This window comes from Micromys minutus (assembly GCF_963924665.1).
Source record: "Micromys minutus genome assembly, chromosome: 16".
Classification (NCBI taxonomy): Eukaryota; Metazoa; Chordata; class Mammalia; order Rodentia; family Muridae; genus Micromys; species Micromys minutus.
Window position 1 is genome coordinate 42,585,300 of NC_137985.1, and position 27,860 is coordinate 42,613,159.

At 42.8% G+C, this 27,860-nt stretch overlaps 1 protein-coding gene across 2 annotated transcripts; it reads right to left on the minus strand.

Moving 5' to 3' along the window:
• Positions 1-27,478, minus strand: POU2AF2 (POU class 2 homeobox associating factor 2; the record flags this gene model as incomplete). 2 transcript variants are annotated; one of them, XM_080930053.1, is made up of 4 exons in its annotated part: positions 27,374-27,478; positions 4,743-4,785; positions 1,469-1,758; positions 1-402 (listed from the first exon to the last, which is right to left on the minus strand). In XM_080930053.1, the coding sequence occupies exons 2-4, from the start codon at positions 4,747-4,749 to the stop codon at positions 1-3; spliced, it is 699 nt and encodes a 232-aa protein (XP_080786179.1). In that variant the 5' UTR covers positions 4,750-4,785; positions 27,374-27,478. The 2 variants fall into 2 exon arrangements, with proteins under 2 accessions (XP_080786179.1, XP_080786178.1); XM_080930052.1 differs by having other exon boundaries at positions 1,469-1,767.
• Positions 27,479-27,860: the final 382 nt, after the last annotated feature.

Below are 27,860 nucleotides of genomic sequence, written 5' to 3' on the forward strand. Positions count from 1 at the left end.
TCAGTAAGCTCTCCGGCATTCATACGAGCCCCAGGCCATACTGCCCTCTTCTTTTGTCCAAGGTGAAGGATCATGAAGGGAAGAGACATCTGACCCTTCCTCTGGGGAGAGGGACCCCACCTTGGGTGGGACGTCATTTGACACCGTCACGAAAGAAGTGAAGGGGTAAGGAGGTGGGGTGGGGTACCCTGGTGTGTGGTGCAGATCTTCCAGTGCGTGCAGCGAGTAGGACTGAGCCCCAGCAAGGGACGTCCCCCACCCCACGTTCCTATGCTGGGTGCTGCTTCCTGACTCCAGTTGGGAGAGGTAACTGGTGCTGGGTGGCAAGGTCTGCAGGGCATCGGCAGGCATAGGGTCTGGCTGGCTGAGGCCATCTGGTACCGTCTGTTCCCAGGAATCTCTCTAAGGAAAAGGGCAAAGGCACAGGAATTATTCTTTAGTTGTTGCTCTGAGGATACAGAGCTGCCGCCACTGGACTGAGGCATCCAGAGAAACTTTGCAGGCTTTTGCTGCTGCTGCTGGAACCTGCCTTGCAGGCACCCCCCCACCCCCCGCCCCCCGCTGATATTTGACCCTAAGCCAGGAAAATCTGAGTTAATTTCTACTTGAGGATGTTAGTCTGAGCCCTCTAGAAGCAGGGGAAGGCGGCACTCTTTCAGGTTTGGTTGAGTAGTAACCATCCCCTGACATAGGCTCTCTCTCCCTCCCTGCTCAGCAGTACTGAGCTCACTCACAGTACCACCTACCACCCTCCCGACCCTCCCGACCCTGAGGTGCTCATCTGTGAAACGGGGCCCAGATTTCTTGAGTTGCTACAAGCCGAACAAACAAAAGCCCATGAAAGTCCTTGCCACAGAATAAGGTTAATTCCCTGTCCCACCCTTCTGGTCTAAGATTCCATTCATTCTATTGTGGCAGTAGGCTTTATGGGTTTCTAGAGAAAGGACTATTAGGGCTTTTAGATCTTTCTGAACCTGTTTCTTCAGAGGGATCAAGAGAGAACAAGGTAGTCGGGCGTGTTGTGAGGAGGCTAGAGCTAAGGGACTGGCAAGGAAGTGGAAGAGGAAGCTGGGCAAATCTTTTTCGGGAGCTTATCTAATCCTATCTAGATGTGACTTCAACCTTTGTTCCGTAGGGCTCAGTGGCCTGAAGAAGTCTTGCATTAACAGTGTGGGGGACATCTATCAAACAGAAGAGTAACAAAATGAATAGTGAATTCTATCTTACAGGCCCCTGCTTCACAACCCTAGACTTCTGAGGTCGTGGTTGATGTGATCTTTGAGCAGGACTTCCTCAGAAGTGCCCCCAGCCAAGCCAGCCTGACCCAGCACCTCCACGTGTGAGTAGAGCAGCCTCAGGAATTCCCAAGGGTGTCCATCTGGCTTCAGCTTGGTTACCATGCATGAGTGCTGGGCCCTGGGAGCTGAGATCTCCCCTTCCTCCCTGCACATGAAAGAGCCATACTCACAAAGACGAAATGAGCTGGGTCACCAGGGAACGGAGGTGGCAAGAGCGGTGGCAGAGTTGGGGTACTGAACAGGGAACTCGGCGTGGGGGTGAGCGCTGGTGGTCGGTAGTCTCCATAGGGCTCGGTCAGGTAGGACTCCAGCAGGCCTGTGTGACTCTGCCCAGCTGAAGACTCACAGGCAAAGGGCTTGGTCACGCTGGAGGTGTAGAGGTCATTTGAGAACTGTTTGCTGCTATGGAAGTCAGAATCAGACAGGAAAGATCTCCTGACACCATAGTAACCTGACATCACTGGTGATCCTGTAAGCCAAATGAAAGAGAAATGGGCAAAAGTTTCAACGAGGAAGCTCAGAGCATTGTGGTTCTACATTTGGTGTCCTATGAAAAGATGGTGCCCACGCGTGTCTGACACCATCCTTAACAAAGACGCCTACGTGTCTTGAATGGCATTCGATATTCCTGTACCATTGTTTCAAATCCACTCTGGCTTTAGACAATGAATTCATGTTAGATGTACAATAACCTCACCTAGATAATGACTTATCATGTATCTTTCAGTTACTTCTAGGAAGAGGCACAGAGAGACAAGTTAGAGAAACCCTTGGTATGGAAGTCCAGTCAGCATTAACTGAATTTGATATAGCCAAGAACCAATTGCTAAAAGAGTCTCAAATGAGAGTCTTTATCAGGTCAGTCTGTGAGTTTGGGTGTAAGAGATTACCTCAACTATTAAGTGATGTTGGGGGTGCCCACTGCGGGAGGCACTATTCCCTAGGCAGGTAGCCCTGCGCTGTATAAGAAATCTAGTTAAGTGTAAGCCTGTGAGCGAGTCAGCATTTAACATTCATCTATGCTTTCTGCTTCAAGTTTCTACCCCGACTTCTCTCAATGACGGGGAAGCTGAAACAAGCCCTTTCCTCCTTAAAGAGACTTTTGGTCATGGTATTTGTTGCAGCTACAGAATCAAACTGAAATATCTGGAATCTACACCTTTTGATGGAACTATAGACATCTTTTTACAGCTTCTAAACTATATCCAATAATATGCAGGACTGCGTCCATAATATGCAGCTGAGAGGCTGATTATGGGATTTTTTACATCCAATAATATCTCTCTGGGTAAGATGATACACACCTTACTTCAAGCCAGGGACAGGTGTGTTGTCTTTTGATTTTTGTGCACACCGCTGGTCAGCACTGTGTTTCACACCTAGCTTGCATTGGGAGATGGTTTGCCCTGAGCCAATATGATTTCAGAGAAACCAGATTTTTTTTTGAGGAAAAAAAAAAAAAACAACCAAAAAAACCCCTCTGACATTTCTGGCTTTGATGGTTCTAGTGTTATTTGCTGCCCCCTTGTGGTCACACTTGACAGTCTCGGGCCTCGCAGTCGTCTTTGGCAGGTAATGGATGGTTGTCTAGAATTCGTTTAGGGCACAGACTATCTGTATAATTTATCATTTTATAACTTTATGTCTCATCTTAGACCTTTACGGCTTGTGTTTGCATATCTTAAATTGCCGTCTCGGACCCTCACAACTCACTTAATCTTTCATATCCTCAGACCTTTATACACCTTAAATTTCTTAAAGGGCTGAGGTGTGGGGAAGATGCCTACCTCCCTCTCTTCCCTTCCTCCAACAGTGAGTCCCACTGGCTTTGCCCTTACCCACCCCACCCAGAAGAGAAACCACGTTCCTCGGAACTCTTGCTCTGGGTGACTTGTTCACAGTGAGCTCAAGCCTCTTCCACCTAACGTAGTATTTTTATATTTTGCTTTTTATTCTGTGACCTGCTATTGCTATCTTCCCAGTAGGTGTAAGAGCTCTGGGGAGGTAGATCAGGTCTCACGCACCGCCTGGTCTGTAAACCCGGGAGTGGAATGCTGCATTCAACATGCCATGCAAATGTATTCATTTGGGGAGGCACCCAAGTTCCTCACCAAAGCCTTCAGCACGCATTGGCTCACTTTCCGTTTAAATTCACCGATTTCCAATTAGCCTGTAAGCCTGTGAGCAAGTCAGCAAGTCAAATTGGTCTGTGTGTTCTGCTTCAAGTCCTTGCTCTGACTCCCCTCGAGGATGGGTTCTGTGGTGACGGTTTTGATTTTAAACACACTTTCCTGGGAGAGAAATCTGGGCAGTTATGTCATGAAGTTATGTCCCACAGATTGGTGAGGGCGGGGAGTAGGTAGAGGATGCTTCCAGGGTGGTGCGTTTATATTTCTAATTTCAAAACAAAAGCCAAGCGTGAAGAAAAGTCTTCTCCTTTCCCGAGTGCATCTATTTCTCCTTAAAAAGAGGAGGAAAATTCTAGAAGGTAGGAGGATCTGCAGAAACTCCTTTTAGTAGAAACGAGCAGATGCAACCAAGTTTGAATGGAAGTAAACAGGAGGGGAAAAGGCAGCAGAGACATTTACATCAGTTCCCTGGGATGCTACCGAACATCTTCTTCCATGCAACCTGGAAAGTATTAAATCACTTTGTGGAGTTTGAGATCTGGAAGTGACACTGTGTGACCGGGTTGGGAATGTGTGTACAAGGATGCTTATTGCTAGTAAGAGAATTCCTTTCCCATCCTCACAGGACTGTGGATGAGACAGACTCAAGCAACACAAACACAATACACAGAACCCAGTGTGTGACATGCAAGAGGAACTTGGAAAATGTAGCCCCAACCCTTCGTGTTCCCTCCTCCTTTTATCTACCGTGGGTACATCATCTATTACAGTGGTCTCGACCTCCCGATGCTGAGACCCTTTAATACAGTTCCTCATGTTGTGGGGACCCCCAACATAAAAATTATTATTGTTGCTACTTCATAACTGTATTTTTTGCTACTGGTAGGAACGCTAAGTATCTGATATGCAGAATGTCTAATATCGTGACCCACAGGTTGAGAACTGCAGCTGGTATGCAGTCACGAGGTAAGAGCTGCAGATGTTCCATCGCTATGGTTACTATTGCTTTTGCTTAGAAGCTTCTTTCAGGCCAGACATCAAAAGGCCCACCTTGCAAGACCTAGTCAACCAAATTCTCATGGTGATTCAGTGAGATCTATCTTCACTGATAGGTTTTTTTTTTTTCCCCCTCGAAGAAGCAAGAAATGAGAACATGATGTGGTAACAACACTTTGGGAGCTTTTGGCTGGAGGCAGGACTTGGCACAGCGTTGCGCAGCCCCGGGCTCAGCGGTTCCCAGCACTGGAAAACAAAGCACACATGCTCAGTTGCTACTTAATGGGGAGTAAATTGCTTGTTGAGTTAAAGGTCTCACCTGGCATCTGGATGAACGGAGGTTGGGAGGAGCTGACACTGACCTGGAAGACAAACAGAATGCAGGTGTTTTCGAATTTAGTTACAAGCTTGAATTTAATTTTAAAATCAGGAATATAGTTTTTCAAACTATCTTTCCTCCCCCCTTCCCCTTTCCTTCTGTTTTTCCCTTTCTTTCTTTGGGTGTGAATGTGTATATTTGTGTGTGTATGTGTGTTTGTATATATGTATGATGTGTGTATGTATGTGTGTGTGCATATGTGTGTATGTGTGTGTGTGTGTGCATGCACTCATCGTGGGAGGGTTCACATGTGGAGGTCAGAGGACAGCTTGCAGGAGTCAGGTGAGTTCTTCCACTTTCCAAGTGTTGAACTCAGTTCATCAGGCTTGAGGTGAGTACCTTTACCTACTCAGCCCTACACTGAAGTCCTATCTTAGTTCCTAGTAACTGTGACTATTTAGAAATAGGATCTTTCAATGTGTAATTCCTTCTATTAAGATGTGGTCATACTGAATTAGGTTGTGTCCCCAATCGCAGATGACTGGTGTCCCTGTAAGGAGACAAGAACTGGAGAGATGGCTTAGTGGTTAAGGGCACTGGCTGCTCTTACTGAGCAGGTTCAATTCCCAGCTCTCACAGGGTGGTTCCCAACCATCTGTAACTCCAGTCCCTAGGGATCTGATACCCTCTACTGGCCTCTGTGGGTACTGCGTGCAGTAAAAAACCTATACATAAACAAAATACAAAACTTTTTTTTTTTTTTTTAAAGAAGAGAATACTTAATGATACCAACATGGTGGGGGTCATAGAGAGACAAGAAAAACATGAATAATTCAACCTCATGATTAGGGGGGGGTCAAGAAACCTTGGTGACCACCAGAAGAAAGGAGGAAGGGAAAGGGATTCTGTTTCTGTAGCTCTGAGGGACCAGGGCCTGCTCACATCTCCAGGACCAGTATTTCTACTGGGTTAGGCTATCTCCTTTGTGTCTGTGCCTATAGCCGCTGTGGGAGACTAATGACACAGAAAGGTAAGGAGTGTATGACTGGGAAAGATGACTGATGTGGGTGTCGGTACACACAGGAACACACCCAGGAGAAGGTGATGTTGTACTGACATCAGTTTGAAGGGTATCTAGATGCTCGGAGTCTTAGAATATTTCAAATGGGTGCAGGCAAGTCAGCTGTGCAAGCACCAGGGTGTAGTCTGGCTTTTCCAGAAGCCATGTAAAATCCTGGGTGGGCCGCATGAGTCTGTAGCCCTCACGTTAGAGGTGAGTGTTATACACAAGTGTATCCCTGAAGCTCACTGGCCAACCATTCTGGCTGAATTCATGAGCTTCAGGGTTAGCAGGAGAGTAATTAAGGGTAGACATTCAACGGTGACCTGAGACCTCTACACGCACACCTACACATGGGCATACATCACACATGTTCACAACAGCACACACAGAGTCACACATAAGATACGAGAATGAATATTATGAAAGCAAATGTTGGCTCCGAAATGGCCCGCAATAAAGATCATGGTGAAAAGACCTTCCAAGGAGGTCAAGCATTCTTAAGACCTCAGGCCGAGCTCTTCGCTTAAGCCCTCAAGGCCCTGCAGACTCTGACTGGGGAGGTTTCACAGAATTTCATACAATCATCCTGCATGTTTCCAATGGCATGTATCCAATGGAGACACAGTGCTCTATCTGCCTCTTCTCTCTCTCTCTCTCTCTCTCTCTCTCTCTGTCTCTCTCTGTCCTGGAGATCTCTGACTCTTTAAACTCAACTGGAAGGGGTCTGCTCTCTTTTCTAATCATCTCTTTTTCACAATCAGAATAGGTTTAACTCTTATTCCACATAGAGTTTTTTGAATATTTGAAGATAACCCATTGTTTTCCAAATGTCTTGTGTGTGTGTGTGTGTGTGTGTGTGTGTGTGTGTGTGTGTGTAAAGACCAGAGGAGATTTGTCTTGTCTACCTTGATTTCTGAGACAAGGCATTATCAGGACCCTTGGGGATCAGTGACTAAGTGAGGCCACAGCAAGTCCTGGGCATATTCTTGCTTCTGTCTTCCTGCCTTTGGGATTCCAAGGGTGTGCCATCATGCCCGGCTTTGTCTGTAGGTGTCGGGTGCTAAACTCAGGTCCTCATGTTTGTGTGGTAAGCATTCTACTGACTGAGCCTCCCTAGTCACTATCTGCTACAATAAGTATTGAAGTCTGGGGGCTTAGCCCTTCATTCCACACTACCGGCAACCAGGAATCTGAGGTCATGGCTGCGTTCTTGTTTGGGTCTCTTTCTGGTTTGCAGTCTTCTCATTGTGACTTCAAGTGACACACAGAGATCGTATGTCTAATATATTAATGACCTCCAAGTCCCCAACCCCAAGTACAACCATGCTGGAGGTTAGGCTTCATCTTGGAAATCCTGAGGACTCAGTTATTCCATCCATAGCTCTGACTTCGAATTCTGTCTTCCAGGTAAGGTATCACGGTGCAACTACTCAGTGGCAGCACTGTATTTAAGAATGAATATTGTAGAGCCGGCATGTCTATGTTTGGATCCCAAGTCTTCCTCCTCATTGTGAACTTTGGTTAGAACATAGCCATAGAGTGCTTAAAATAGCACCGACATAAATAGCCAGTGTGTGCTACATGGTTCATGTTACATCCGTTCCCTCTTACCACTGAGGCATACATACACCATGTTATTCCTACTTAACAAATGTTGATGCAGTTTAGCTTGTAAATCAGGTATGGTAAGAGGTAGTTAATAATATAAAACAAAATTAATGTAATATTCTGTAGTAAAATTGCCCATATCACTTCTTTGGAGTAGTTATTAGTGGAACAAGGCTGACTCAGTCTTAAGCACCGAGATCCTGTGAGCGTTGACCTGGTCACTGAGAAGTCTGTCTCCTTTTGCTGTGTTTGGTGGGGACTGAACACAGGGCCTGTGTGTTACAGACAAGTTCTGTACCACTGAAGTTTGATCCCTATTCCAAGAAGGCTTCCAGTGACTGGGGCACAGATAGCATTTATGGTGCCGATCCATCAGACAAAGGTAAAAATCCATCTCATCTCGAGGTGGGACCTGGTGGAACAGCAGAGATTTGAATTGCTCCTCAGAATGGCTACAATGTAAAACTCAAGTTATTCATTGATGGGATTCTCTATTGAATCCTTTAAAACTGCCAATGTCAGTGAGCAACCCAAACTGTGAATCCATGGGTTGAAAGGATACAATTTTGTTTTTGAGACAAGGTTTCACTATGTGGTCCGAGCCAGTCTTGAACTCAGTCCTGTGCTGTCCCATTCCTCGTGCTCGGAGTAGAGGTAAGTACTGATACCCCTGGGTAAGTTAAGTCGCAGACAGGAATTCTTAGATACGCAGTGGCCAGAGAATTACAGATCAGGATCCCTAATATTTGACCAAATCATAGATGAGCTGGATTTAGCATAAGTTCCCATGCAGCCAGGGCTCCTGATGTTCAGCATACTCTTTTTGTTTCTCATTGCCTCTCAGGGTTTCTTCTAGAAGGATCACTTCTCTTGCAGACCTCTGCTACCTTCTGACTTCTGTCTCAACCTCCTTGTCAGTGAGATTGAATTGTGGTGGTGTTGGTAGCTGTTCACGTTGCTTCTCTGGTTGAGTCTGGTGTTGCCTTCCCTTCCCCATTTCTCCTCCCTTTTTCTGCTCTGGCAAAGCCAGGCCAGAATGAAGTTATGAATCAAAGCTTAGTTGGATGCCTGGATCTTAATGACATTTGTAAGCCCCAGAGCATCATAGGGTTCTCTCCTCAGCTCCAGCCCACATGCCTCTGCATCACACTGGGTTGCAGGTAAGCTGCTCCTCACTGTGGCTGAAGAAGATTCTTCTGGCTTCTACATACAGTTCTGCTCTTAAAATTTCTCCACCCTTCCCTTCCTCCACTACCAATCCTGAAAATACCATTCTTTTCCTCCTTCTGAATAGCCCCAATTATTACCATGGAAATACCAGGACTGTTCCTGCCCAAACCCAATTTTAATATGAGAGGCTCTACCAGTTAAGACTCTAGTTAATCTATTTTTATGATTCGACAAAAAGAAGCCTTGTGCATTCTTTCCTTCTATATAGTTTCATCTTGTCTGCACTGTGGGAATTATATACTATTTCCATTCTTTATGGTCATCCATAAAATTTTACCATGCAGACTTATCAGGACCTTAAACAACATCTAAACCTACTGAAAGACAAGGACCCAAGGACCTTAATTCTCACTACCATTTTTTCTGCAACCAGTTTTAGTCTTTAACGCAAGCAACTACAATTTAGAAACCACTATTATGTTAAGCTAATCTCTACCATATTTACTCTCATGCTTAGCTTTTTTTCTGATTAGTATTTATCTGGACTTTCTGTATTAGTTTTATTTTTCAAAAGCAACTTTCTATAACATTCCTTAAATGTGTGTATTTTTTAAAAGTAATTTACTTCAGATTTTTATTTATCTAAAAAAATAATTTCTTTTGACCTTGTTCTTGGAAGATAACATTTCTGATTTTACAATCAGAACTTGCTAGTACTTAATTTCTTGGCACATTTTTGGCTTCCATTATTCCGGTTAAGAAGTCTGCTATTGCTCTTGGAGTGATTCTGTGTGACAAGCTCAATTTTTTTTCTTTTTTTATTGTTTAAAAAATTTGTTTTTTTCTGCCTTCCAGGATCGTCAAACACAGCTTACACTGTCAAGAAGTAAAGGACATTCCTCTTCATCAGCTTGGTACAGGACGCTCATTGTGTCTTAGCTTTTCTGGGGTTTCATGTCTTTCAGCAGGCTATGACCACTTTGAACCACTGCCTCCTTAAACTTTGTTCTCGTCCATCGTTGGAGACTATTGAGACACATCTTGGATCTTTTGCTTTTATCTGTAGATTACAGAATCTCCTCATTCCCCCCACATCCACAATTCTGTGTTTCTTCATATTTTTTAGAGATTGGTATAGATTTCTTCAGATCTCATTAATTTACTAACTATTCAATTATAATTTGTTGCTTAACTCACATAGAAATCTTAAAATACTTATTTATATATTTATATATGTATTTATTTATTTATGTACATGAGTGTGCACATATGTGTATGTGTGGGTGGGAGCCCCAGTTTGAAGTTTGGTGTCTTTTTCAGTTACTCTCCACCTTAGTTTTGGAAACAAGGTCTCTAGTTGACCTGGAGATCACTAGCTTGTCTAAACTGTAGGGCCAGCAACTCAGAAACTTCTGTCTTCTCTCACTCCTTGCTCTAAACTTATATATGTGAGCTATGGTGGTTTTTTTAATTTAATTTTATTTATTTTTTTGAATGCTGAGTATCTGTTAGGCTTCCATGTCAAGTGCTTTACTACTAAGCCATCCCCCAAGCACCACATGAACCTTTTTCTTTTAAATAAGAATTTTATATTTTTGTTTTTATAAATCCTATTTTAAAGTTTGCTCTGTGATTTTTGTTTTTTAAACATCCTGAAGATAAGTATCATTTTTTTTCTCACTGTATTCACTGTGAGGCCGAGGCCCTGGAGAAGAACATGTAAGTTTTTTCCTAGGGTGTGCTGTGGTGGCAGGGGTGAGCCTCAGTGAGGACCTCTGATTTCAGAGCCCAGTTCTTCACCACCTTCCAAGAATTTTATTAATTTGAAAATAGAAATAGAAACACACCACTATTTTAGAAAAAAATGACTTAAAGAAAAGCTAGGGACATTCAGAGAAATAATATAATCACCTACAAGTCCACAGAAGTGTTATATGAAATTGGATACTTCTGAGATGTGTGTGTGTGTGTGTGTGTGTGTGCCCAGATTTAGTCAGCTATCACTTACACGTACTGAAATTCGTAGATCTTCAGTATGCAATTGTATGTACTTTAACAAATTTCAACGAATCCTTGTAATACAGTGCCAAAATCATGTTATAGACCACTATAAATTAAATTAAATTAGTGTATGTCCCCTCTATGGCCAGGAACTATTCAGATGGGTCAATATTAAATCCGAAGCTAACACACACCTCTTCCATTCACCTCCCCGAACAAAGAAGAGAGCCGTGTATGACTGGGGAGGACTTCACTAGGCAGATTTAGGGATCAGACCTTACTTTTCTCCATCTCATTCTCTGAATTCATAGGTTAGGAGAGAATGACCTGGGAAACCCCCTTCTCCATGGGAAGGGGCCACACCCTCATTAATCTTTGCTCAATACATTCTATTCACACTGTAACCTTTTATCCTATCAATAACTCCGGATTTAATATTTCAGAGTCCCTAGCTTTTGACCATGCGAGATGGTATATAATTTTTATTTTGCATACTGCAAACAACAGGATCCTGCAATACCAGGTAGCCAAATTCAGAGGTTTATATTTGAATGAAATTTGCCGATCTGCAACTTCCTGTAGCTAGCAGGGCAGCCTCACAGCTGCCCCAAAAGCCCCTCCATGAAAATCAGTTAATTTGAACGAATAGGTCACTGGGGTAGTAAAGTGATAAGATTAGGAGTTTCCTTTGAATACATTTATTGCCATTTTTATGACCCTATAATATTTTAGGTGCCAACATAGTTGAAGGAATACATTGGGATATATGAAGAAAGATCTCTCTCAGTGGCATAATGTCTCCTTTGAGCTGTTAAATCCATTAAAAATAATTACAAAGTTTCTAAAGCATCTCATTAAACTTACAGATCTTGATAGCGATGCTTCAATAGTAATAACCGTAGTAGTTTGTGAGTAGGAGGCATCTCCAAGGGATTTGCAACACTGTACACATTTGTAACACATTTAGTTTCTTAGGATTATCATATCCATGCCTGGGAGGCAGGCCAATCTAGTGATACCATATTGAACTTTCTAACATCATATTTTTATCTGAACTTAGATCCATTGTAGGGTACACAGTTTCCCACTAACTTTGCAATAAATGAAGAGGTATGCTGATGTCAACCCACATTGCCTTTAAGTGGATACCCCTGTTAGGTGGGCATACTTTCTTCCAGTAGGAAATAAAAACAGGCACCGAGAATTGGGTGCCCTAATGTGATAAATATGTTGCAGAATCAGGTGAAATCGACGTATGTTACAATTTATATGGTGCCTACACTACCTCAAACATTTTCTAATAAATATGACTTCCTTCACTTACAGACTGCATATCTAAGCTATCCAACTAATGACACTTAGACTAGAAATTATGATTACGAGCATCTACAAGGTGCCACTTACTTCATACACTGCCACCTTAGAAAGCGGATATTGTCTCAGGGTTACTCATGGAGATACCAAGCACAGGGGCAGCTATGTGCCCACAATTAACCTGCTAGTGAACAAGAGAATCAAGCATAGACTACAGCCTCCCCAGCACCACTCTTTGGGGAGTTCTCAAGGACATTGTTATCAAGCAAGTTCTGTGTCCTGGCTCCTCAACGGAATCATGGAGTTCACTGGCTGCCCTTGCTGTGAAAAACCATCACAGGGCTTTGCAGGAGAAGCTAATCAACTGCTCAGATTAGGACCAGCTTGCAAAGATGAGCCACCTGTGAGAGGAAAACACGGCTACTGTTTATTGGCAGCTCCCCTCCACCCCAGGAAGTGGCGTCACCGATCTACTCCTGAATTTAGGGTAGCGGGATTGTGGTTTGAGTTGACTGATAAAATATGGCGGAGGGGGTCTGTGAGCTTCAGCTCTTAGGCCTCAAGGGGATTTGAAAGGTGGTTTCATTCACCACCATTTACTTCCTCGTAAGAAAGGGAGTCTAGCCTCCAGACAAGAGACTGCATGAAGTCGAAGTGGGGTGATCCTGTCAAGAGCCAGCAGCACGGGGTACCAGACAGGCAAGAGAGGGTGCTTCTGGGCATTGACTTCACCTGAGCCCCCAGCTAAATGCAACTGTCATCCCCAGGAGCCAGCAAATGAAGCTTCAGGTGACACTGAAAACTGTAAGAAATGACAAATGTTTTATACTACAAAGGCCAAGTGGTTTCTTAGGCAGCAGTAAGTAGCAGGTACATAGTTAGGAAAAAGTAGCTCGTGAGATACAATGGCTTGTTTCCACTTTCTACAGAGAGGAGACTGGCAGTCAGTTAATGTGCTCAGATTTTGAATGTGAAGGCTGAGAAGGGGCAAGGGAGCTCCCTGTGCAAGGAATCTTATGAATGGAACCCAGTGGGGGAGAGGCTTGGCTTTTCTGCAAGGAGCTGAAGGCAACATGTTCATTAGCGGCAGGTACTTCTGTTGCTTCCATACAAAGATATTGTATGCCGGCTGTGCTCTACGACCATAGTAGTTCCTGTGACACAAAGAAATCATGGGTTTTGTAGTCAGCATATAGATCTATAGGACAACAGCTGTACAAATGTGGGTGTAATTAGAGCAGTATTTAGAATAAGAGTTGAGGCCAATGGAAACAGCGCTTCTAGTAGCTACTTCCTGTTAGGCATTATGAATGTGTCACTCACTTTTAGTGACAACTTTTATAGGTTATGTTTGTGTTCTCTTCAAACTGTGTGCTAAGGGTTCTCACTGAATGCTTACCATTAATCTTTCAGATGATGTTCTAAGGTATCCTCTGGTCTACAGATTGACCTGTTCAAGGTCACATGACACAGCCTGGGTTCTGATCTAGATCTGTTTAACTTCAACTTGGTGTAGCTAGAGAAAGGAGGGCACAGATGAGAGTTGGGGTGACAGGCCATCTCTCATCAGATAGATGGCACCCGAATCTAGTCTGAAAAGATGAAAGGAAATCACCAAGCAGGTTGGAGAAGGATGTGTCACTGTGGAGAAAAACAAGGCTTGGGTTGTTTACGACAGCATGTCTGAGGTATAGGAATACAATCAGAAAGTGTGAAGACATGGGAGCTCGGTTACAAAGGGTCGTTGAGCTGTACTAAGGGCTTGGACTTTGTCCACCAGTGGGCAGTGAATCTTCAGAGTCTCAGTGGTGTATCCATGGTGAACAATGGTATTCTAAGGACACAGACTCTGATGGTGAAGCCATGGATCTAGGGTTGTTGGTAAAGCAAGCATGTAGCTGTTGGAGTTCAGTGAAAACCTAATGCTGAGGACCTTGCAGGCAGCACTCCTGTCTACATCTTTTTGTCGTCCTTTAAGAAGCTGTATGAGGATGCCTTTAGGTGCTGAGAGCTGTCCTGGCCACCTGTCCTAGCCACCATACAGTTCCTGGGCTTTTTCTCTTTTGTTCACCATTGACTAGTTTCACACTGACGCTCGGGTACCGAAGGAATCTGCCTGTGCCACACTACAAAATCGGAAGGCCCGTAAATTCTTCCATGATTTAATTTAACGTTGTGTTGTGCTGGTCTGGTCCTATGGTCAGTAATAACGTTTAATTGAGGAAGGAATGGTGAAACATCCTTATGGGCACTTAACCTTATATTTATAAAGCCTCACTCTGTGTGGGGTGTCTTCACCCTTGGTAACCTAGGCAACTGCAGTGACTACATCACTGATGTAGAAGAAATGATTCTTAAAGCTTTCAAAAGCACAGGGGAAGAGTAAAGAGCAAAAGCCACGCTAAACCTTCTTGAGGGAGAGGAACTTCCGATGGAAACACAGATTTACTTTGTAATCCCCTGTGTAGTTTATATGTGATACATTTGAAGTCAGCTAACCTGTTGCACCAGCTTAGGTTCTAGCCAGGGGTTGAACATCTGGAAGAATATATGTGAAACTGAATGCAGTGGTACAGGGTGTGGAGACTTCCACAGATTTCTACTGTAAAATCTTCACACTCCCTACTTGTATATTCTCTTTGGCAGTTGCACAATGGGTTGCTTTTGTAATTAAGGCAGCTAATTAATAAATATTAAAATGGATGTCATCTTTATATCTTTATGGCTAATTTCATGTTTGAAAAAAAAAAATATGATCCCGAATGTCTTCAGTTTCTGAGCCATGAGCTATTTTATGTCCCTTGGATAGCTCACACGATTCCAGAATTCCAACTTTTCGACGGCTTCTTAAGATTTTTATTTTAGCAGCTCTTCTGCTTGGCACAGAATTATGTCCAGGCTGTCTCTGCAAGAAAGTGATTGCTGTTGCCTAAGTTACAAAATGAAACATATTTTTATACCCCTGGCTCTTGGTGTGCCTTTAGAATGCTGCTTGTATTCATGCAGCTAAGTTAGAGCAAGGAGAGGCACCGGGAAGCATTTTGGCCAGCAGAGGGATTGCAGAACGGCAGCCCTACCAGATGGACCAGCCGTGGTTGTTTTGCTGTAAAACCTGATTATTTTTGCAAGCCTGCATGAAAGAATTCTCCACCAGGAATGATTTTTAAATTTCATGACATTTAAAAAGAAAATTCCAAAGAACCAATAGAACAGCTGAGAACATAGGTCCCCGGTGAAAGGTTTGCTTTTTATTATTATTTAAAATTTTTCTGCAATTGTGCAGGAGCAGGTGGCTGGGTGGGGACCATGGAAGAACTCTGAAAGTGTGGTTCCGTTCTCCAAACAGGGCAGGACAGTGGGCTAATTAAAGTCAGACAATAGGCGGTCTGGAAAGCCTTAGAAAATACAGCATCCATTCAAATGAAGAGCAGCCATAGAATGTGTATCCCTAAATTCAAACAAGGGCAGTTTGGGTTTACAAGGCATTGAGTGCTCAGAACAAATTGTTTTTTCTTCCTTTCTTTCTTTCTTTCTTTCTTTCTTTCTTTTTTTTTTTTTGTTATTATTTCTAGGCTCATGAAAGGGCTTCCTTAGTGATGCTAACGAGCAACATTGCAAGCACCACACCTTGAGAACAAGGGAAAGGTGGGAAGATACTTTTCTATTATATGTGAGTTCCCTCTATTAAGAACTTAGAAAACTAATGGGAATAAGACATTGGGTTTTCTGTGGGAAATTTAGGAAAAAAATAGTAAGGTAAAATGAAGTAAATGTATTAAAAATTCAAGTTTTCTCAATGGCTTTAGTAACCAAACATGAGGCGTTTCTGAAAATATAAGACAAAAATCATAGAGGAAAAGAATATAAGAAAACACAAAACTCCCAAGCAGTAGCAAGTTGTTAAACATGCATTAGCCATGTGATGACAGTTCATTGTGTCTTAGTCAAACAAGATAATCCTACTGGAGCCAAAGCCATTATAGGATTGGTTCCAATTATGAGTGAACAGTAAGTTTAATGGTTAATTTTAGGAAATTCAAGCAACTCATGGGCATCTACTTTGACAGCACACCACTGACTTTTTTGCATTCATGTCTTCAGAGCTTGGGGCTCTTTGTCTGAAACTTTACAACCCCTGATTTCAAATGGCATTTATACATTACTCTGTTCTTAGATCATAGCTGTGAATTTATGGGATCAACTCCACACCTCTGAAATGTGGATAATCAGCTTCTGAACTTCCCTTTGTATTGCTTCTACCACTGTACCACTGAAGGCAGTGTAATCATTAAAGTGTGACCAGAGTTAGAGCAATGTCTAAACTGCAAAGCTTAGCACCTGCATGTGTGTGTGTGTGTGTATGTGTGTGTGTTTTGATTAAAATTAGAGTTCCATATTAGGAAAGGGTTCTATTTGTCTTTTGCCTTAGGGTTTCCAGGGAATCAGAGCATTGGTCATCTTCATCTTCCAGTTTCTTCCCATATTTCCATAAGAAGGTATCGTGTTAGGATGCTGGCTTCCTCTTTCTCTAGTTCTATAATTGTTAATGCTGGCTTTCAGGCACGGACAAAAGTGGCTGGCACACTCTTCAGCATCCAATGTGATTACCCACAGATCTACAACAGATCTACACAAGTCTCCCAACAGCTTAGACTGGAGGAGGAAGGAACTCATGGGGTCCCATTTCTTCCCTGAGGACATTTTACTGACTGCATACAATTAGTAGTTGGTAGGTGAGAAGACAAGACATTTTCTTTATAGTCTAACCATTGAAAAGGCACCCGAGTGCCTATAAGCCTGTAAGACACACTAGTGAGACTCATTGAATCATTCAAAAAGGAAAAGATGTGAAAGAAGAAGGGGGACTAATTTGGGAAGAGGAGGGAAATAAGTGGGAGGGGAAGGGAGACAAAAGAAGAGAATAGTGTGGATCTGATCAAAATATATACATGTATAAAATGTCATCATGAAACTTATGTATAATTAATATATGCTAATCAAACATCAAAATATGCAATGCTCTTTCAAGTGTGTAACCAAGAGAGAATTCTGGTTACCACGGGAGTAAGATAACATCAAGGGATGGGTCTCTAGAGACAGTTGGGTCTCAAGTGAGAGTTGACCCTGGGAATGAAGTTTATGTTTTTTTTTTGTCTACTTGAGAAAGTAGGAGTCCTATTAACCCCTTAGATCAGACTAATAGCCACAAGAAGCTGCAAGGGGTAAGCACGTAGAAGAGAAAATTAGAAAAATGGGTTGGGGGAGCCCTAGGAATTTTTTAAGAGAAAGGAAGTTTATGGATTTTTTTTTTTTTTAAAGAGAATGGAAGGGAAGATTCTTCAGTGTCCCTATGTGACAAGAAAGAATTCTGGATCGGGAGGTCTTATACATTGGGTGGGATTGTGGAGAGATCAGTGAGATCTGGTGGTCTAGAGGAGGTAGGGATGATGAGCAGGGACTATTTGTTTTAGAAAAAAATTGTTAAAAGAAACGAGAACTTTTGGGGGTCTAGTTTCTTCTAAGATATATTGGAATCATAGGAAATGAGACTCTGGGTCTTGGTGGGGCATTCCCTGGATAGTCTACATTCCTGTTGCAATGATAGGTATGGAGATCACATGTGGATGGTGGGGGGGCACAAGACATAATCGGAACCTAGCTGACTCCAACCCTTGTCCCACCTTAGTATGAACACACACACACACACACACACACACACACACACACATTTAAGAAGATGGTATAGTCAATATAGTCGAGGATATAGCTCAATTGGTTGAATTCCTGTCTAGCATATACAAACAAACAAACAAAACCCCAAAACCCTCTCCTGGGTTTGATGCTAAAACTGCAAAATCCTGGCATGGGGCTACACACCTCTAATCACAGAACTCTGAAGGTGAGGGCAGGAATAGCAAAATTTCAGACATCTCCAGCTACAAGGTGAACTTGAGACTAGCCTGAGCTATATGAGACCCGGTCTTTATATAGATATATATGCAGTACATAAGATGAAAGGAAACTCCGGAGTCCCATAAATCTGGGTCCAAACGTAAGGTCGGTAGCTTTCTACCTGATTTTTCCTTCCCCCACCAGACTTCCTTGGGAGGCTGCTGAGCTCGTGTTGATAACTGAAGTCACACCCTCCTCCATGGAGTCCTTTGCACTCATCCTGCCCATGCATGCCTCTGGCTGAACCCAGACAATGTTCACCGAGATGCTCAGGACAAAGCCATTTTGCTATTTTAATTTTCTTCTTCAAAGACAGTTCCTTCCCCCACAACAGAACTGTGTGATCTCCAGGGCAAGGGATTTCTCATATGGCCTGGAATTCTCATCTACACAGAGCCTGATATACAGTAGGTTCTTAATAGAAACTGCATTTATTGGGTACCTATGGTATGCTGAGCCCTTGGAGAATATTAAACGTGACCTTTATGGTGACGTTGGTGGGGTTTAAGAAAAGATTAGGCAACATTAGCAAAGCGTTTGTAGGTGGCACAGTTGGCCTGTGGGTTGAGGTATTGCCAGTGAGCAGCCCAAGATCCTCGCCATGCTTTTTCCCGTAGAAGATGAACTTCAGGTGTTTCCTGGGTGACTGTGATCTTCAACATGAGCTCAAGGATGCTGTAAAGTCAGAACAAGCTACTTTTCAGAGACTCAGCTCTAGATTTATTTCTTTACTCATTTGTGGTGTGGTTTATGCACGCACACACGTGTGTGTATGGTGTGCTTATCTGTGCATGCATGTGTGGAGGCCAGAGATTGATTTCAGGCCTCTCTCCCTCTCTGTCTATTCCTGTCTCTCTCAGTCTCTCTGTGTTTGTGTGTGTGTGTGGTACATGTGTGTTTGTATGTTTGTGGGTGCGTGGGCACTCCTGTGTTTTAGAGAATACGCCTGCATGTGGAGGCCTAAGGCTGATGATGAGAACCATATTTTCTATTTCTACCTTACCCACTGAGGCGGGGTATCTCAATCAAACTCTAAACCCAGGGCTCACAGCTAGTCCTGATAGTCCTAGCTTGCTCTAGAGGCCTTTGCAATAGAAATACGTTGCATTTCTTGACACAGAAGAGTAACTGTGTAAAATGATACGGTGTGTGGGTGTGTGTGTGTGTGCATGTGTATTTATCTGTGTATCTATTTTAAAATGTTTCACTATGGTAACCAGTTTACAATCTACATGTTTTCTAGCATGTGTTGTAAATCTCAAATATATAAAATATAATTTACTTAAAAATGAGTACTGGGCTTGGGGAGATGGCTTAATTAGTAAAGTGCCTGTCTGAAACCAGAAGGCCTTGATTCTAATCCTGTAGCCCTCTGGCAAAAATCTGGGCGTGGTGGCAGGGATTTGAAACCCCACAGTTGGGTTAGTAAAGACTGGTAGTTCCCCTCGGTACCCTGGGACGTGCACAATTGGTGAGTTCTTACCTAGTAAGAAACAGTTGCACAGAGCTCTTACACCCCCTTGGAGGTTGCCCTGTAGCCTCTGCACACATGCGTACACACATATGCATGTATACCCCCCATACGTGAACCACCACAAATATTTCTCAGATACCTGCACACACACACACACACACACACACACACACACACAGAGAGAGAGAGAAACTGACAGATGCAAATAAAAGTGGATGCTGAGATGAGCGAAGTTTTAGGAAGTGGTTCGACTCTAATTGCCGACGAAGACATCAAGGCCGAGAATGTGGCTAGCCACAGCGAGGGCCTGGAAGAGACCAGGCAACATCAGTGCTTCTTTGGGGGCAGAAGAGAAGTCTCAGGGCAGTCAAAAAAAAAAAAAAAAAAAAACTTTTGAGATAACATAGTATATTGTCCCCACCCCCTACGTATGTTTCCTCCTCCTGTTTCGCAGGAAATACAGATGCAAATCACAGATCTGGATGTCACAAGTTTATATGTAGTGGGAAGGGGAGTGCACACTTGATTGGCCGAGCTAAGCCACACCTGGGCAGGGAACTAAACAAACCTCCCATTGTGGGACCGATGGCAAAGGTAGTCCCCCAGACCTAGCCAGCCAGTGGACATCTGTCCCGTAGTTAGTGTTTCTCATTCCTCTCTCATCAAAGATCAAACATATTCAATGACTCCAGGCCATAAAGATCGCTCGATGGTGCCCGTTTACCTGCTGTTCAGAGTTTCTTCCATGTTTGACCCCCTGCCAGGATTCCTTCCTCTGCTCACAACGTTTTTCCCCGGAAAAATAATTAGGACAAATCATTAACCAACATACGGCCATATCCCGAATGTCCTCAATGGAGATGTAAGCAGTGGATTGAAGTGGGAAGACTTAGGGCTGGGTAGAGAGCAGAGGTGTAATAGCTAATATTTGAGAAGCAAACACTCGGAGCTGGCATGGAAGGAGCTCACCATATGAAAGTAACTTTTGTTTTACATTCATTTTATGCATACTTCAGGGCAGCATAATCCAAATATTTCCTCTGTGGAACAGTTCTTGGCATTTCCTTCAGTTAAAGGCTTTCAAAACTGGAGCCAGATATTTCTGTTTATTTTTCCTTGTGTTTATGTAAAATATTAACCCAGACCTTCACATCTGCTTGGCTATTGTTACTGACTACAGTATTTCCGTGGGCGTGCCCAGAGAGCTATCACCGTACCCACCAATCCTTCGAGAGATTAACCACCGGAGCCTGGTTCCACCCCTAGCTTAGTCTCCCACATAGTACAAGGTACTCCCCTACCCTCCCACACAATTGAAATTCCAAACAGCTTTTCTTTCTCCCCTCTTGCCAGCTGCTGTTCATTCAGTGACTCTAGATGAATCTTTATGGTTGCGTAAGAAAAACTTGATTAGCGAGCTAAATAGTCTGTGAATTGTTGACTGAATTTCAAAACAAACAGAAAAATAGTGGCAATTAAGCTTATTGCATTTTCTTTGTTATTCTCTAGATAACAGGCTTTATTGAATTTTGCGATGTGATTCTTAAAATGTTAAATGATTAGCTTTTATGAGTTCAGTTGAAATAGTGTAGTTGCAAAAAAAATTATCAGTCAGAAATCTAAGTATATAGCTTTGGTACCAGGTGTTGGCAAGTGGTATCTGTTTGTCTATCTGTCTGTCAATCAGTCTATCTATCTATCTGTCTGCCTGCCTGTCTATCTATCTATCTATCTATCTATCTATCTATCTATCTATCTATCTATCTATCTATCTATCTATCTATCTATTTCTTTACCCTGGCAGAAATCCAGGGAAACAGTGAAGAATTACAGAAAACAAAACCAAACCTGAGAAAAACATATAAAGAAAACTCACAACTTAATAATATATAGAGATGCACCATTTGCCAAGCTGCAGTATATGGGGAGGTAAAATAATGAACGTGCTTTGGTCAAAATCTTGCTTGATACAAGATTTTTATTTTTATGATACTTAACATAACTTTACTGCAAACTGAAGAACATGAGAGTCGTTCTTGAGGAAATCCTTTCACAAAAATAGAAAAGCTGAGCTTGTGTCACCCCGGAGAGTGGTCAGAAGGAACCAGCAGTCATTATGAGCATTCAACAACTGCTTCTGGAAGTCTATCAGCCGAGGGGACCTTATTTTTCATGATTCATGCACAAGTTTCCTAGGACAATCATAACCGTTAAACAGTCTCTAAAACCATCAGAATATACTCTCCCAAGCTGGCTGAGGGGCTGTCCCTGCTATTGGGACTCAACTAGAAATCTAGCCTCTGCTTCTTCCAGCCTGTTCCTGCTATGGGCTCAATGGGGGATCTAGCCTGTGCTTCTTGCAGGCTGTCCTGCTGTGGCTTCAGTGGGGATCTAGCCTCTGCTTCTTTCAGCCTTTGCAGCTGCTGGGGCTTCCTAGATGATTGCCTCATTGCCCCAGCCTTGCTAAAGGGCTCACTTTACCTTTTCCTCTTGTATCTTCTCTGTCGTTCTCTTTCCAAGCTGTCCTTACATCTGACTGCATTAAATGCCTACCCAGGCAAATTCCTCTTATGTTCTTTAATCACATATTGGTCAACAGGTCCCAGAGGATTGATATGGGATCTTTGGGAGCTCAGTATTTAGTTGGGGACACTAGTTATTGGCCCTTAGCCATATTGTCATTTGGAAATTTTTTTTTTAATCTCATGAGTGATTTCCTTATTACAAGTTCATCTGAGAGTGGAGACTCACCATGCTCTTAAGGACCGGTAGGAAGAAAAGCAGGTGGTCTTGGTGCTGTTTTTGAAATGGAATCAGTGAGGGTCTGCAGGCAGCAGGATGCTCCGTGGTTTCTGCTCATTGAGTTACATTTACAGCAGGGATATAAAACAGGCCTTAAGAGTGAGTGCTGACTGAGGGTAATATCTTTCTAGACAGATTTCTCAGTGTTCTTAAGTAGTCAATGGATAGTGAAATCAATTCACAGAGATGCTTACAGTCCAAATAAGCTCACATCGGATGTTACACATTTAATTGCTGAAGATTAAACTTCACCAAAGTGAGGAAGAAGATTCTAGAACTGAGATGATAAAATGGAAACATGGAGTTAAGGTCCCATGTACCACCCAGGATGGCCCCGTCAATACCACACACATGGAGGTGACATATTTTTCAGTTGCTAGTGTTTCTATCTAATACTTATTCTCTCTCATACACTCCCCCCTCTCCCTCCCTCTTTCCTTCCCCTCTTTCTCCCTCGCCTTCCCCCTCTTCCCTTTTTTTTTTCATGTATCAAAGGTTATTGTGCTTTAGTCCACTCTGAGATTTCCTTTTAAATATGGAATTAAGATCATAAAATTCATGACTTGCAAATTGTAGAGTGAAAAGTACTTAAAAATAAAAGTTACATGTCTGTGCCTATGTGAGGGTATGTCAGGTGTGTAAAGATGTATGCATAGACCAAGAGAGAGTCTATGCCCTGGAGCTGGAGGTACAGGCAGCCATGAGCCACCTGACTTGGGTGCTGGGAACCTAACTCAGGTCCTTCAAGGTATTTCTATAGCAAACTACTCTGTCTCATTTTTCTACACATCTTTATCCTGTTTTTTACACATTTATCTGTCAAATGGGAAGCTGCAAATGAAAATCTCAGATAACATGCCCATAAAATGAGATGTTACACAAAAATACACCACACTCAGTCCTCACATAAATATTATAACTATTTTCATATTGCATATGTATACAGTCTGGTTGTAAGCATTCAGTTCAGTGTTTGGCTATGTGAATGTATACTTTTGATGTGTAAGTATCTTGCTTCTTACCAGATTATTTGGTATTTAGGAGGTATTTTGGTGTTCCTTACTGTAAATCGCAATGTGCAAGAGAATTGCTATTCAAGGAAAATGTGTTGAAACAATTGACTCCAACTCCACAAACAGGGACACACCTGAGAATCTGTGTTCTAAGATAAATTTGAAGTCATGTGCTTCCAATGAGTACAGCTTCCACATCTCATTGGAGACGTTTCTTTGTACAGTGGATGGTGGTTACCATGGAAATTGAAAAGTGGCCAAAGTGCAGAGAGTAAGTACGCATGGAGTGTTCAGACACAAATGGGACATGTATAAGGTGCCTCTCTCCCAAGGGCTCTAGGAACCTTGCAATGGATGGGGTGAGAGACTCTGAGGGCCACAGGTTAAGTAGGGGCCGCAACAGAACTGTATCCTTTGGGCATGGTGGGATTGCTATACTCGTAATACACAGTGGCTGTATTTGCCCCCACAGATCTGGAGAAATACATCCCAGCATGGAAGGAAGAGGGGTTCACAAGCCCTACATCTAACAGGAGAGCTGTGGACAGTATATGGCTTCTTGGGGAGGGAGACTCAGTTTTCTTTAAGAGTGTGGCCCTGATGGGTTGAACGTGCTCTTGTCATCACTGTCCTGCAACTGAGGTGACACAATTAGACTCAGTGGATTATAGAAAGAAAAAAGAGGATGTGTAGTTGGGAGATGGACTGTAGATTTGGGAAGAGCTAGGGGGACGAAATTAGGGGCAAATATGATCAAAATATATTGTGAGAAGGTCTCAAAGATTTCGTAAAATATTGATGTTCAGCTACTGTAACTGGCTAGTTGTATTTGTATTATTTTATTTTATAATATAGTGCTATAATATAATATATTATCTTTTAAAAAGACAAATTAAAAACTAGAGAAAAAAATCGATGACTTGACATTTATAGGTCTTGGATATGAGGCTCCTTTATTTTTAAAAACATACATGAATTCTCCGTTTGGATGTACTTTGTGTACGTATCTATAATACCAAGAAGTGTGAGCTCTGTCCGCACACTGTACAGACACAAGGTCCGTTCCCTGCCTTACTGAGCTTACTTGTGCCTCTTTTCTACCTAACTGGATGTTTCCCTCGGTCTTTTTAAAATTCAGGCTTTAAAATTCAGTTGTTCTCTTGTCTGGAGCTGCGGATGAGCATCCCTGCCATTTGTACATTGCAGATGTTCATTTTGAGTAGATTCAGAAGCCTCCCCACCCTCACACTCTTCCAGTTCCCTCTCAGTCTGGTAATGATATTTATCACCTCCCCCCCCACCCAATGCTTCTGAGCAGGCACTCAGAGAAATACTGAATCAGGATCAGGCAAGGAGCCCAGCTGTTCAGATTTCTCTGTGTAAGCTGAGCTCTGATTGTCAGCGTAGAAGTTGTTTGAAGAGGGGCAGAGGCATGTGCATTACAGAACACCAACGGCTTATGCTCTAAGATCAAGAATCAACAAATGGAACCTCATGAAATTGCAAAGCTTCTGTAAGGCAAAGGATACTCTCCATAGGACAAAACGGCAACCAACCAACCAAAATGGCAATTGGAAAAAATCTTGACCAATCCTACATCTGATAGAGGGCTAATATCTAATATGTACAAAGAACTCGAGAAGTTAGACTCCAGAGAACCAAATAATCCTATTAAAAATGGGGTACAGAGCTAAACAAAAAATTCTCAACTGAGGAATATCAAATGGCCGAGAAGCGCCTAGAGAAATGCTCAACATTTTTAGTCATCAGGGAAATACAAATCAAAACAGCCCTGAGATTCCACCTCACATCAGTCAATATGGCTAAGATCAAAAATTCAGGTGGCAGCAGATGTTGGCAAGGATGTGTAGAAATAGAAACACTTCTTCATTGCTGGTGGGATTGTAAGCTGGTACAATCACTCTGGAAATCAGTCAGGTGGTTCCTCAGAAAATTGGACATAGTACTACCTGAGGAACCAGCTATATCACTCCATGGCATACATCCAAAAGATGCTCCAACATATAACAAGGACATATGCTCTACTATGTTCATAGCAGCCTTATTTATAATAGCCAGATGCTAGAAAGAACCCAGATGTCCTTCAACAGAGGAATGGATACAGAAAGTGTGGTACATTTACACAATGGAGTATTAGTTATTAAAAACAATGACTTTATAAAATTCCTAGGCAAATGTATGGAACTAGAGACTATAATCCTGAGTGAGGTAAGCCAATAATAAAAGAACACACATGGTATGCACTCACTGATAATTGAATATTAGCCTAAAAGCTCGGAATACCCAGGATACAATTCACAGACCATATGAAGCTCAAGAAGGAAGACCAAAATGTGACTGCTTTAGTACTTTTTAGAAGGGGGAACAAAATATTCACAGGAGGAAATTCAGGGACAAAGAATGGAGCAGGGACTGAAGGAAAGGCCATCCAGAGACTGCCCCACCTGGGGATCTGTCCCATATGCAGCCACCAAACCCAGTCACTATTGCTGATGCCAAGAAGTGCTTGCTGATAGGAACCTGATATGGATGTCTCCTGAGAGGCTGTACCAGAGCCTTACTGATACAGATGAGGATACCTGAAGCTACCAATCAGATTGAGCACAGGGACCCCAATGGAGGAGTTAGAGAAAGGACTGAAGGAACTGAAGGGACTTGTAACCCACAGGAAGAACAACAACCAGACCTCCAGAGCTCCCAGAGACTAAACTACTAACCAAAGAGTATACACGGAGAGACCCATGGCTCCAGCCACGTATGTAGCAGAGGATGGCCTTGTCAAACATTAAGGGAGGAGAGGCCCTTGTTCCTGAGAAGGCTCTCAATGCCCCTGTGTAGGGGAATGCCAGGCTGTTGAGGTGGGAGTGGGTGGGTGGCTGGGAGTGAGAACATTTCCATAGAAGCAGGGAGGTTGGGGAGGGGGAATGGGAGAGGGAGGAAGGGGATAACATTTGAAATGTAAATACATAAAATGTCCAATTGAACAAAAAGGTGGTCTTGGATATAGAAGTTGATTCTGAAGCTGATCACTTATGTTGTAGGAATTTGCCATTGGAGCTGTGTTAAAGGTGGTAGCAAACATGTCAGCAGATATTCCAGAGTAAGTACTTCCTGTGTGCCCAGCACTACATGCTGGATGTGGCTGCTCTATTTATTCCTGGTCACCTAGTGTCCAATGTTTAGGCTACTATATTAATAGAATGCATGACATTAAGTTTTCATATTAGCTCTAGTCACTTTTTGAGGCACAATCACAACTTATTAGGCAGAGAGCAGGAGCTACAAGTACAGATGTGACAGACAGACATTGATGAAGCTCCAAGCCTATTGGGATTTATCATGAATCACGTCTATCGGCTAGAGAATATCACGTATACAAAAGAGCAGCAATTTCTCCTCGAGCTCTAAGCCTTTCTCTATGGCAACTGGGGGGATGCAAAAAAGTCCAGACACATCCCGTTTCTACTGTCATTAACTGAAGTAGTCAGCAATTAAATCATAGAGCTCTGGAGACATTGCTGGTAGCTACTGAACATACCTTAAGGGATGAACAGTCAGACATTTTTTATATTATGAGGAACCACGAAGGTCATTTTGGGAACCTCATTTCTTGTTGGAACCAGAGACTTTCCGGGAGGGGGGGAGGTTACATACCTAGATGGTCCCTAGCAGGCCAAAGTTCCTCTCTATGTGTGTTCTTCCCATCACACCAGGTGTATCCCAGTAAGGAGGAGGCCTAGCATTTGTTGACTGGTATTTGCATGACATGAGGGAGTAAATGTGTTCTATTTCTAGGGCCATATGACCAATAGCAGATGAATAGAGAGATACGTACTATTCCAAAAGTGAAACACGCAGACAGAAAACATTGTTAAAATGGAGTGATTAGGACAATGGGGAGAGTGAGTGTAGAGAATTCAAGTAAAAACCTTGATGCTAGTAGACAAGTCCTCAGAGACTATCATGTGGGTATCCTGAACAGGGAAAGATTGCCTATCCAGGGAGGAAATTAAAAAAAAAACAAAACAAACAAACAAACAAAAAAACCCAAACCAAAACCCAAAGTATTTCTGATATATATCCTAGATAAAGGAAAGTCTCTTAAGAAAAATCAGGTGAGGTAGTGATGTGTAGGTAAAGGAAGAGAGAAGGGAGCTTGCTTGAGCAGAGGCTTCAACCTCCAGGACTTCAGATGGAATTAATCAGGACTTACATTGAGTCTGGAGTTACTTGTCTGCCTGGACCGCTTTTCTGCCAGGAGATCTTTGACTGTGTGCTTCACTCTCACGCCCTGGTACACTCGTTTGCTGTAATCTCCTGGGACTTAAGCAAATAGAAAAGTCACAATTAGGCATAGATGGAGTCACCAGGCCAAAGGCTAAAGAGCACAGAAAAGTCACAAGCAAGTATAGATAGGGTTACCAGGCCAAAGGCTAAAGAGCACAGAAAGTCACAAGCAGGTATAGATAGGGTCACCAGGCCAAAGGCTGAAGAACACAGTCCAGTTCCTGTTTTCTCATTAGAACGAGAGAGATTTTCGATTTGAAATGGATCCAAAGGAGTCCTAGTTCCTGCCACTTGTTGAGAATTCATCCAAACTTTATAGAGGTGGAAGAGACTCTCCTCTCGACCTCTTACACAATAGCTCTTCAAAGTGACCTCTCTGGTTTTCACCTCTGCTTTGTCAAGAGTCACTCCAA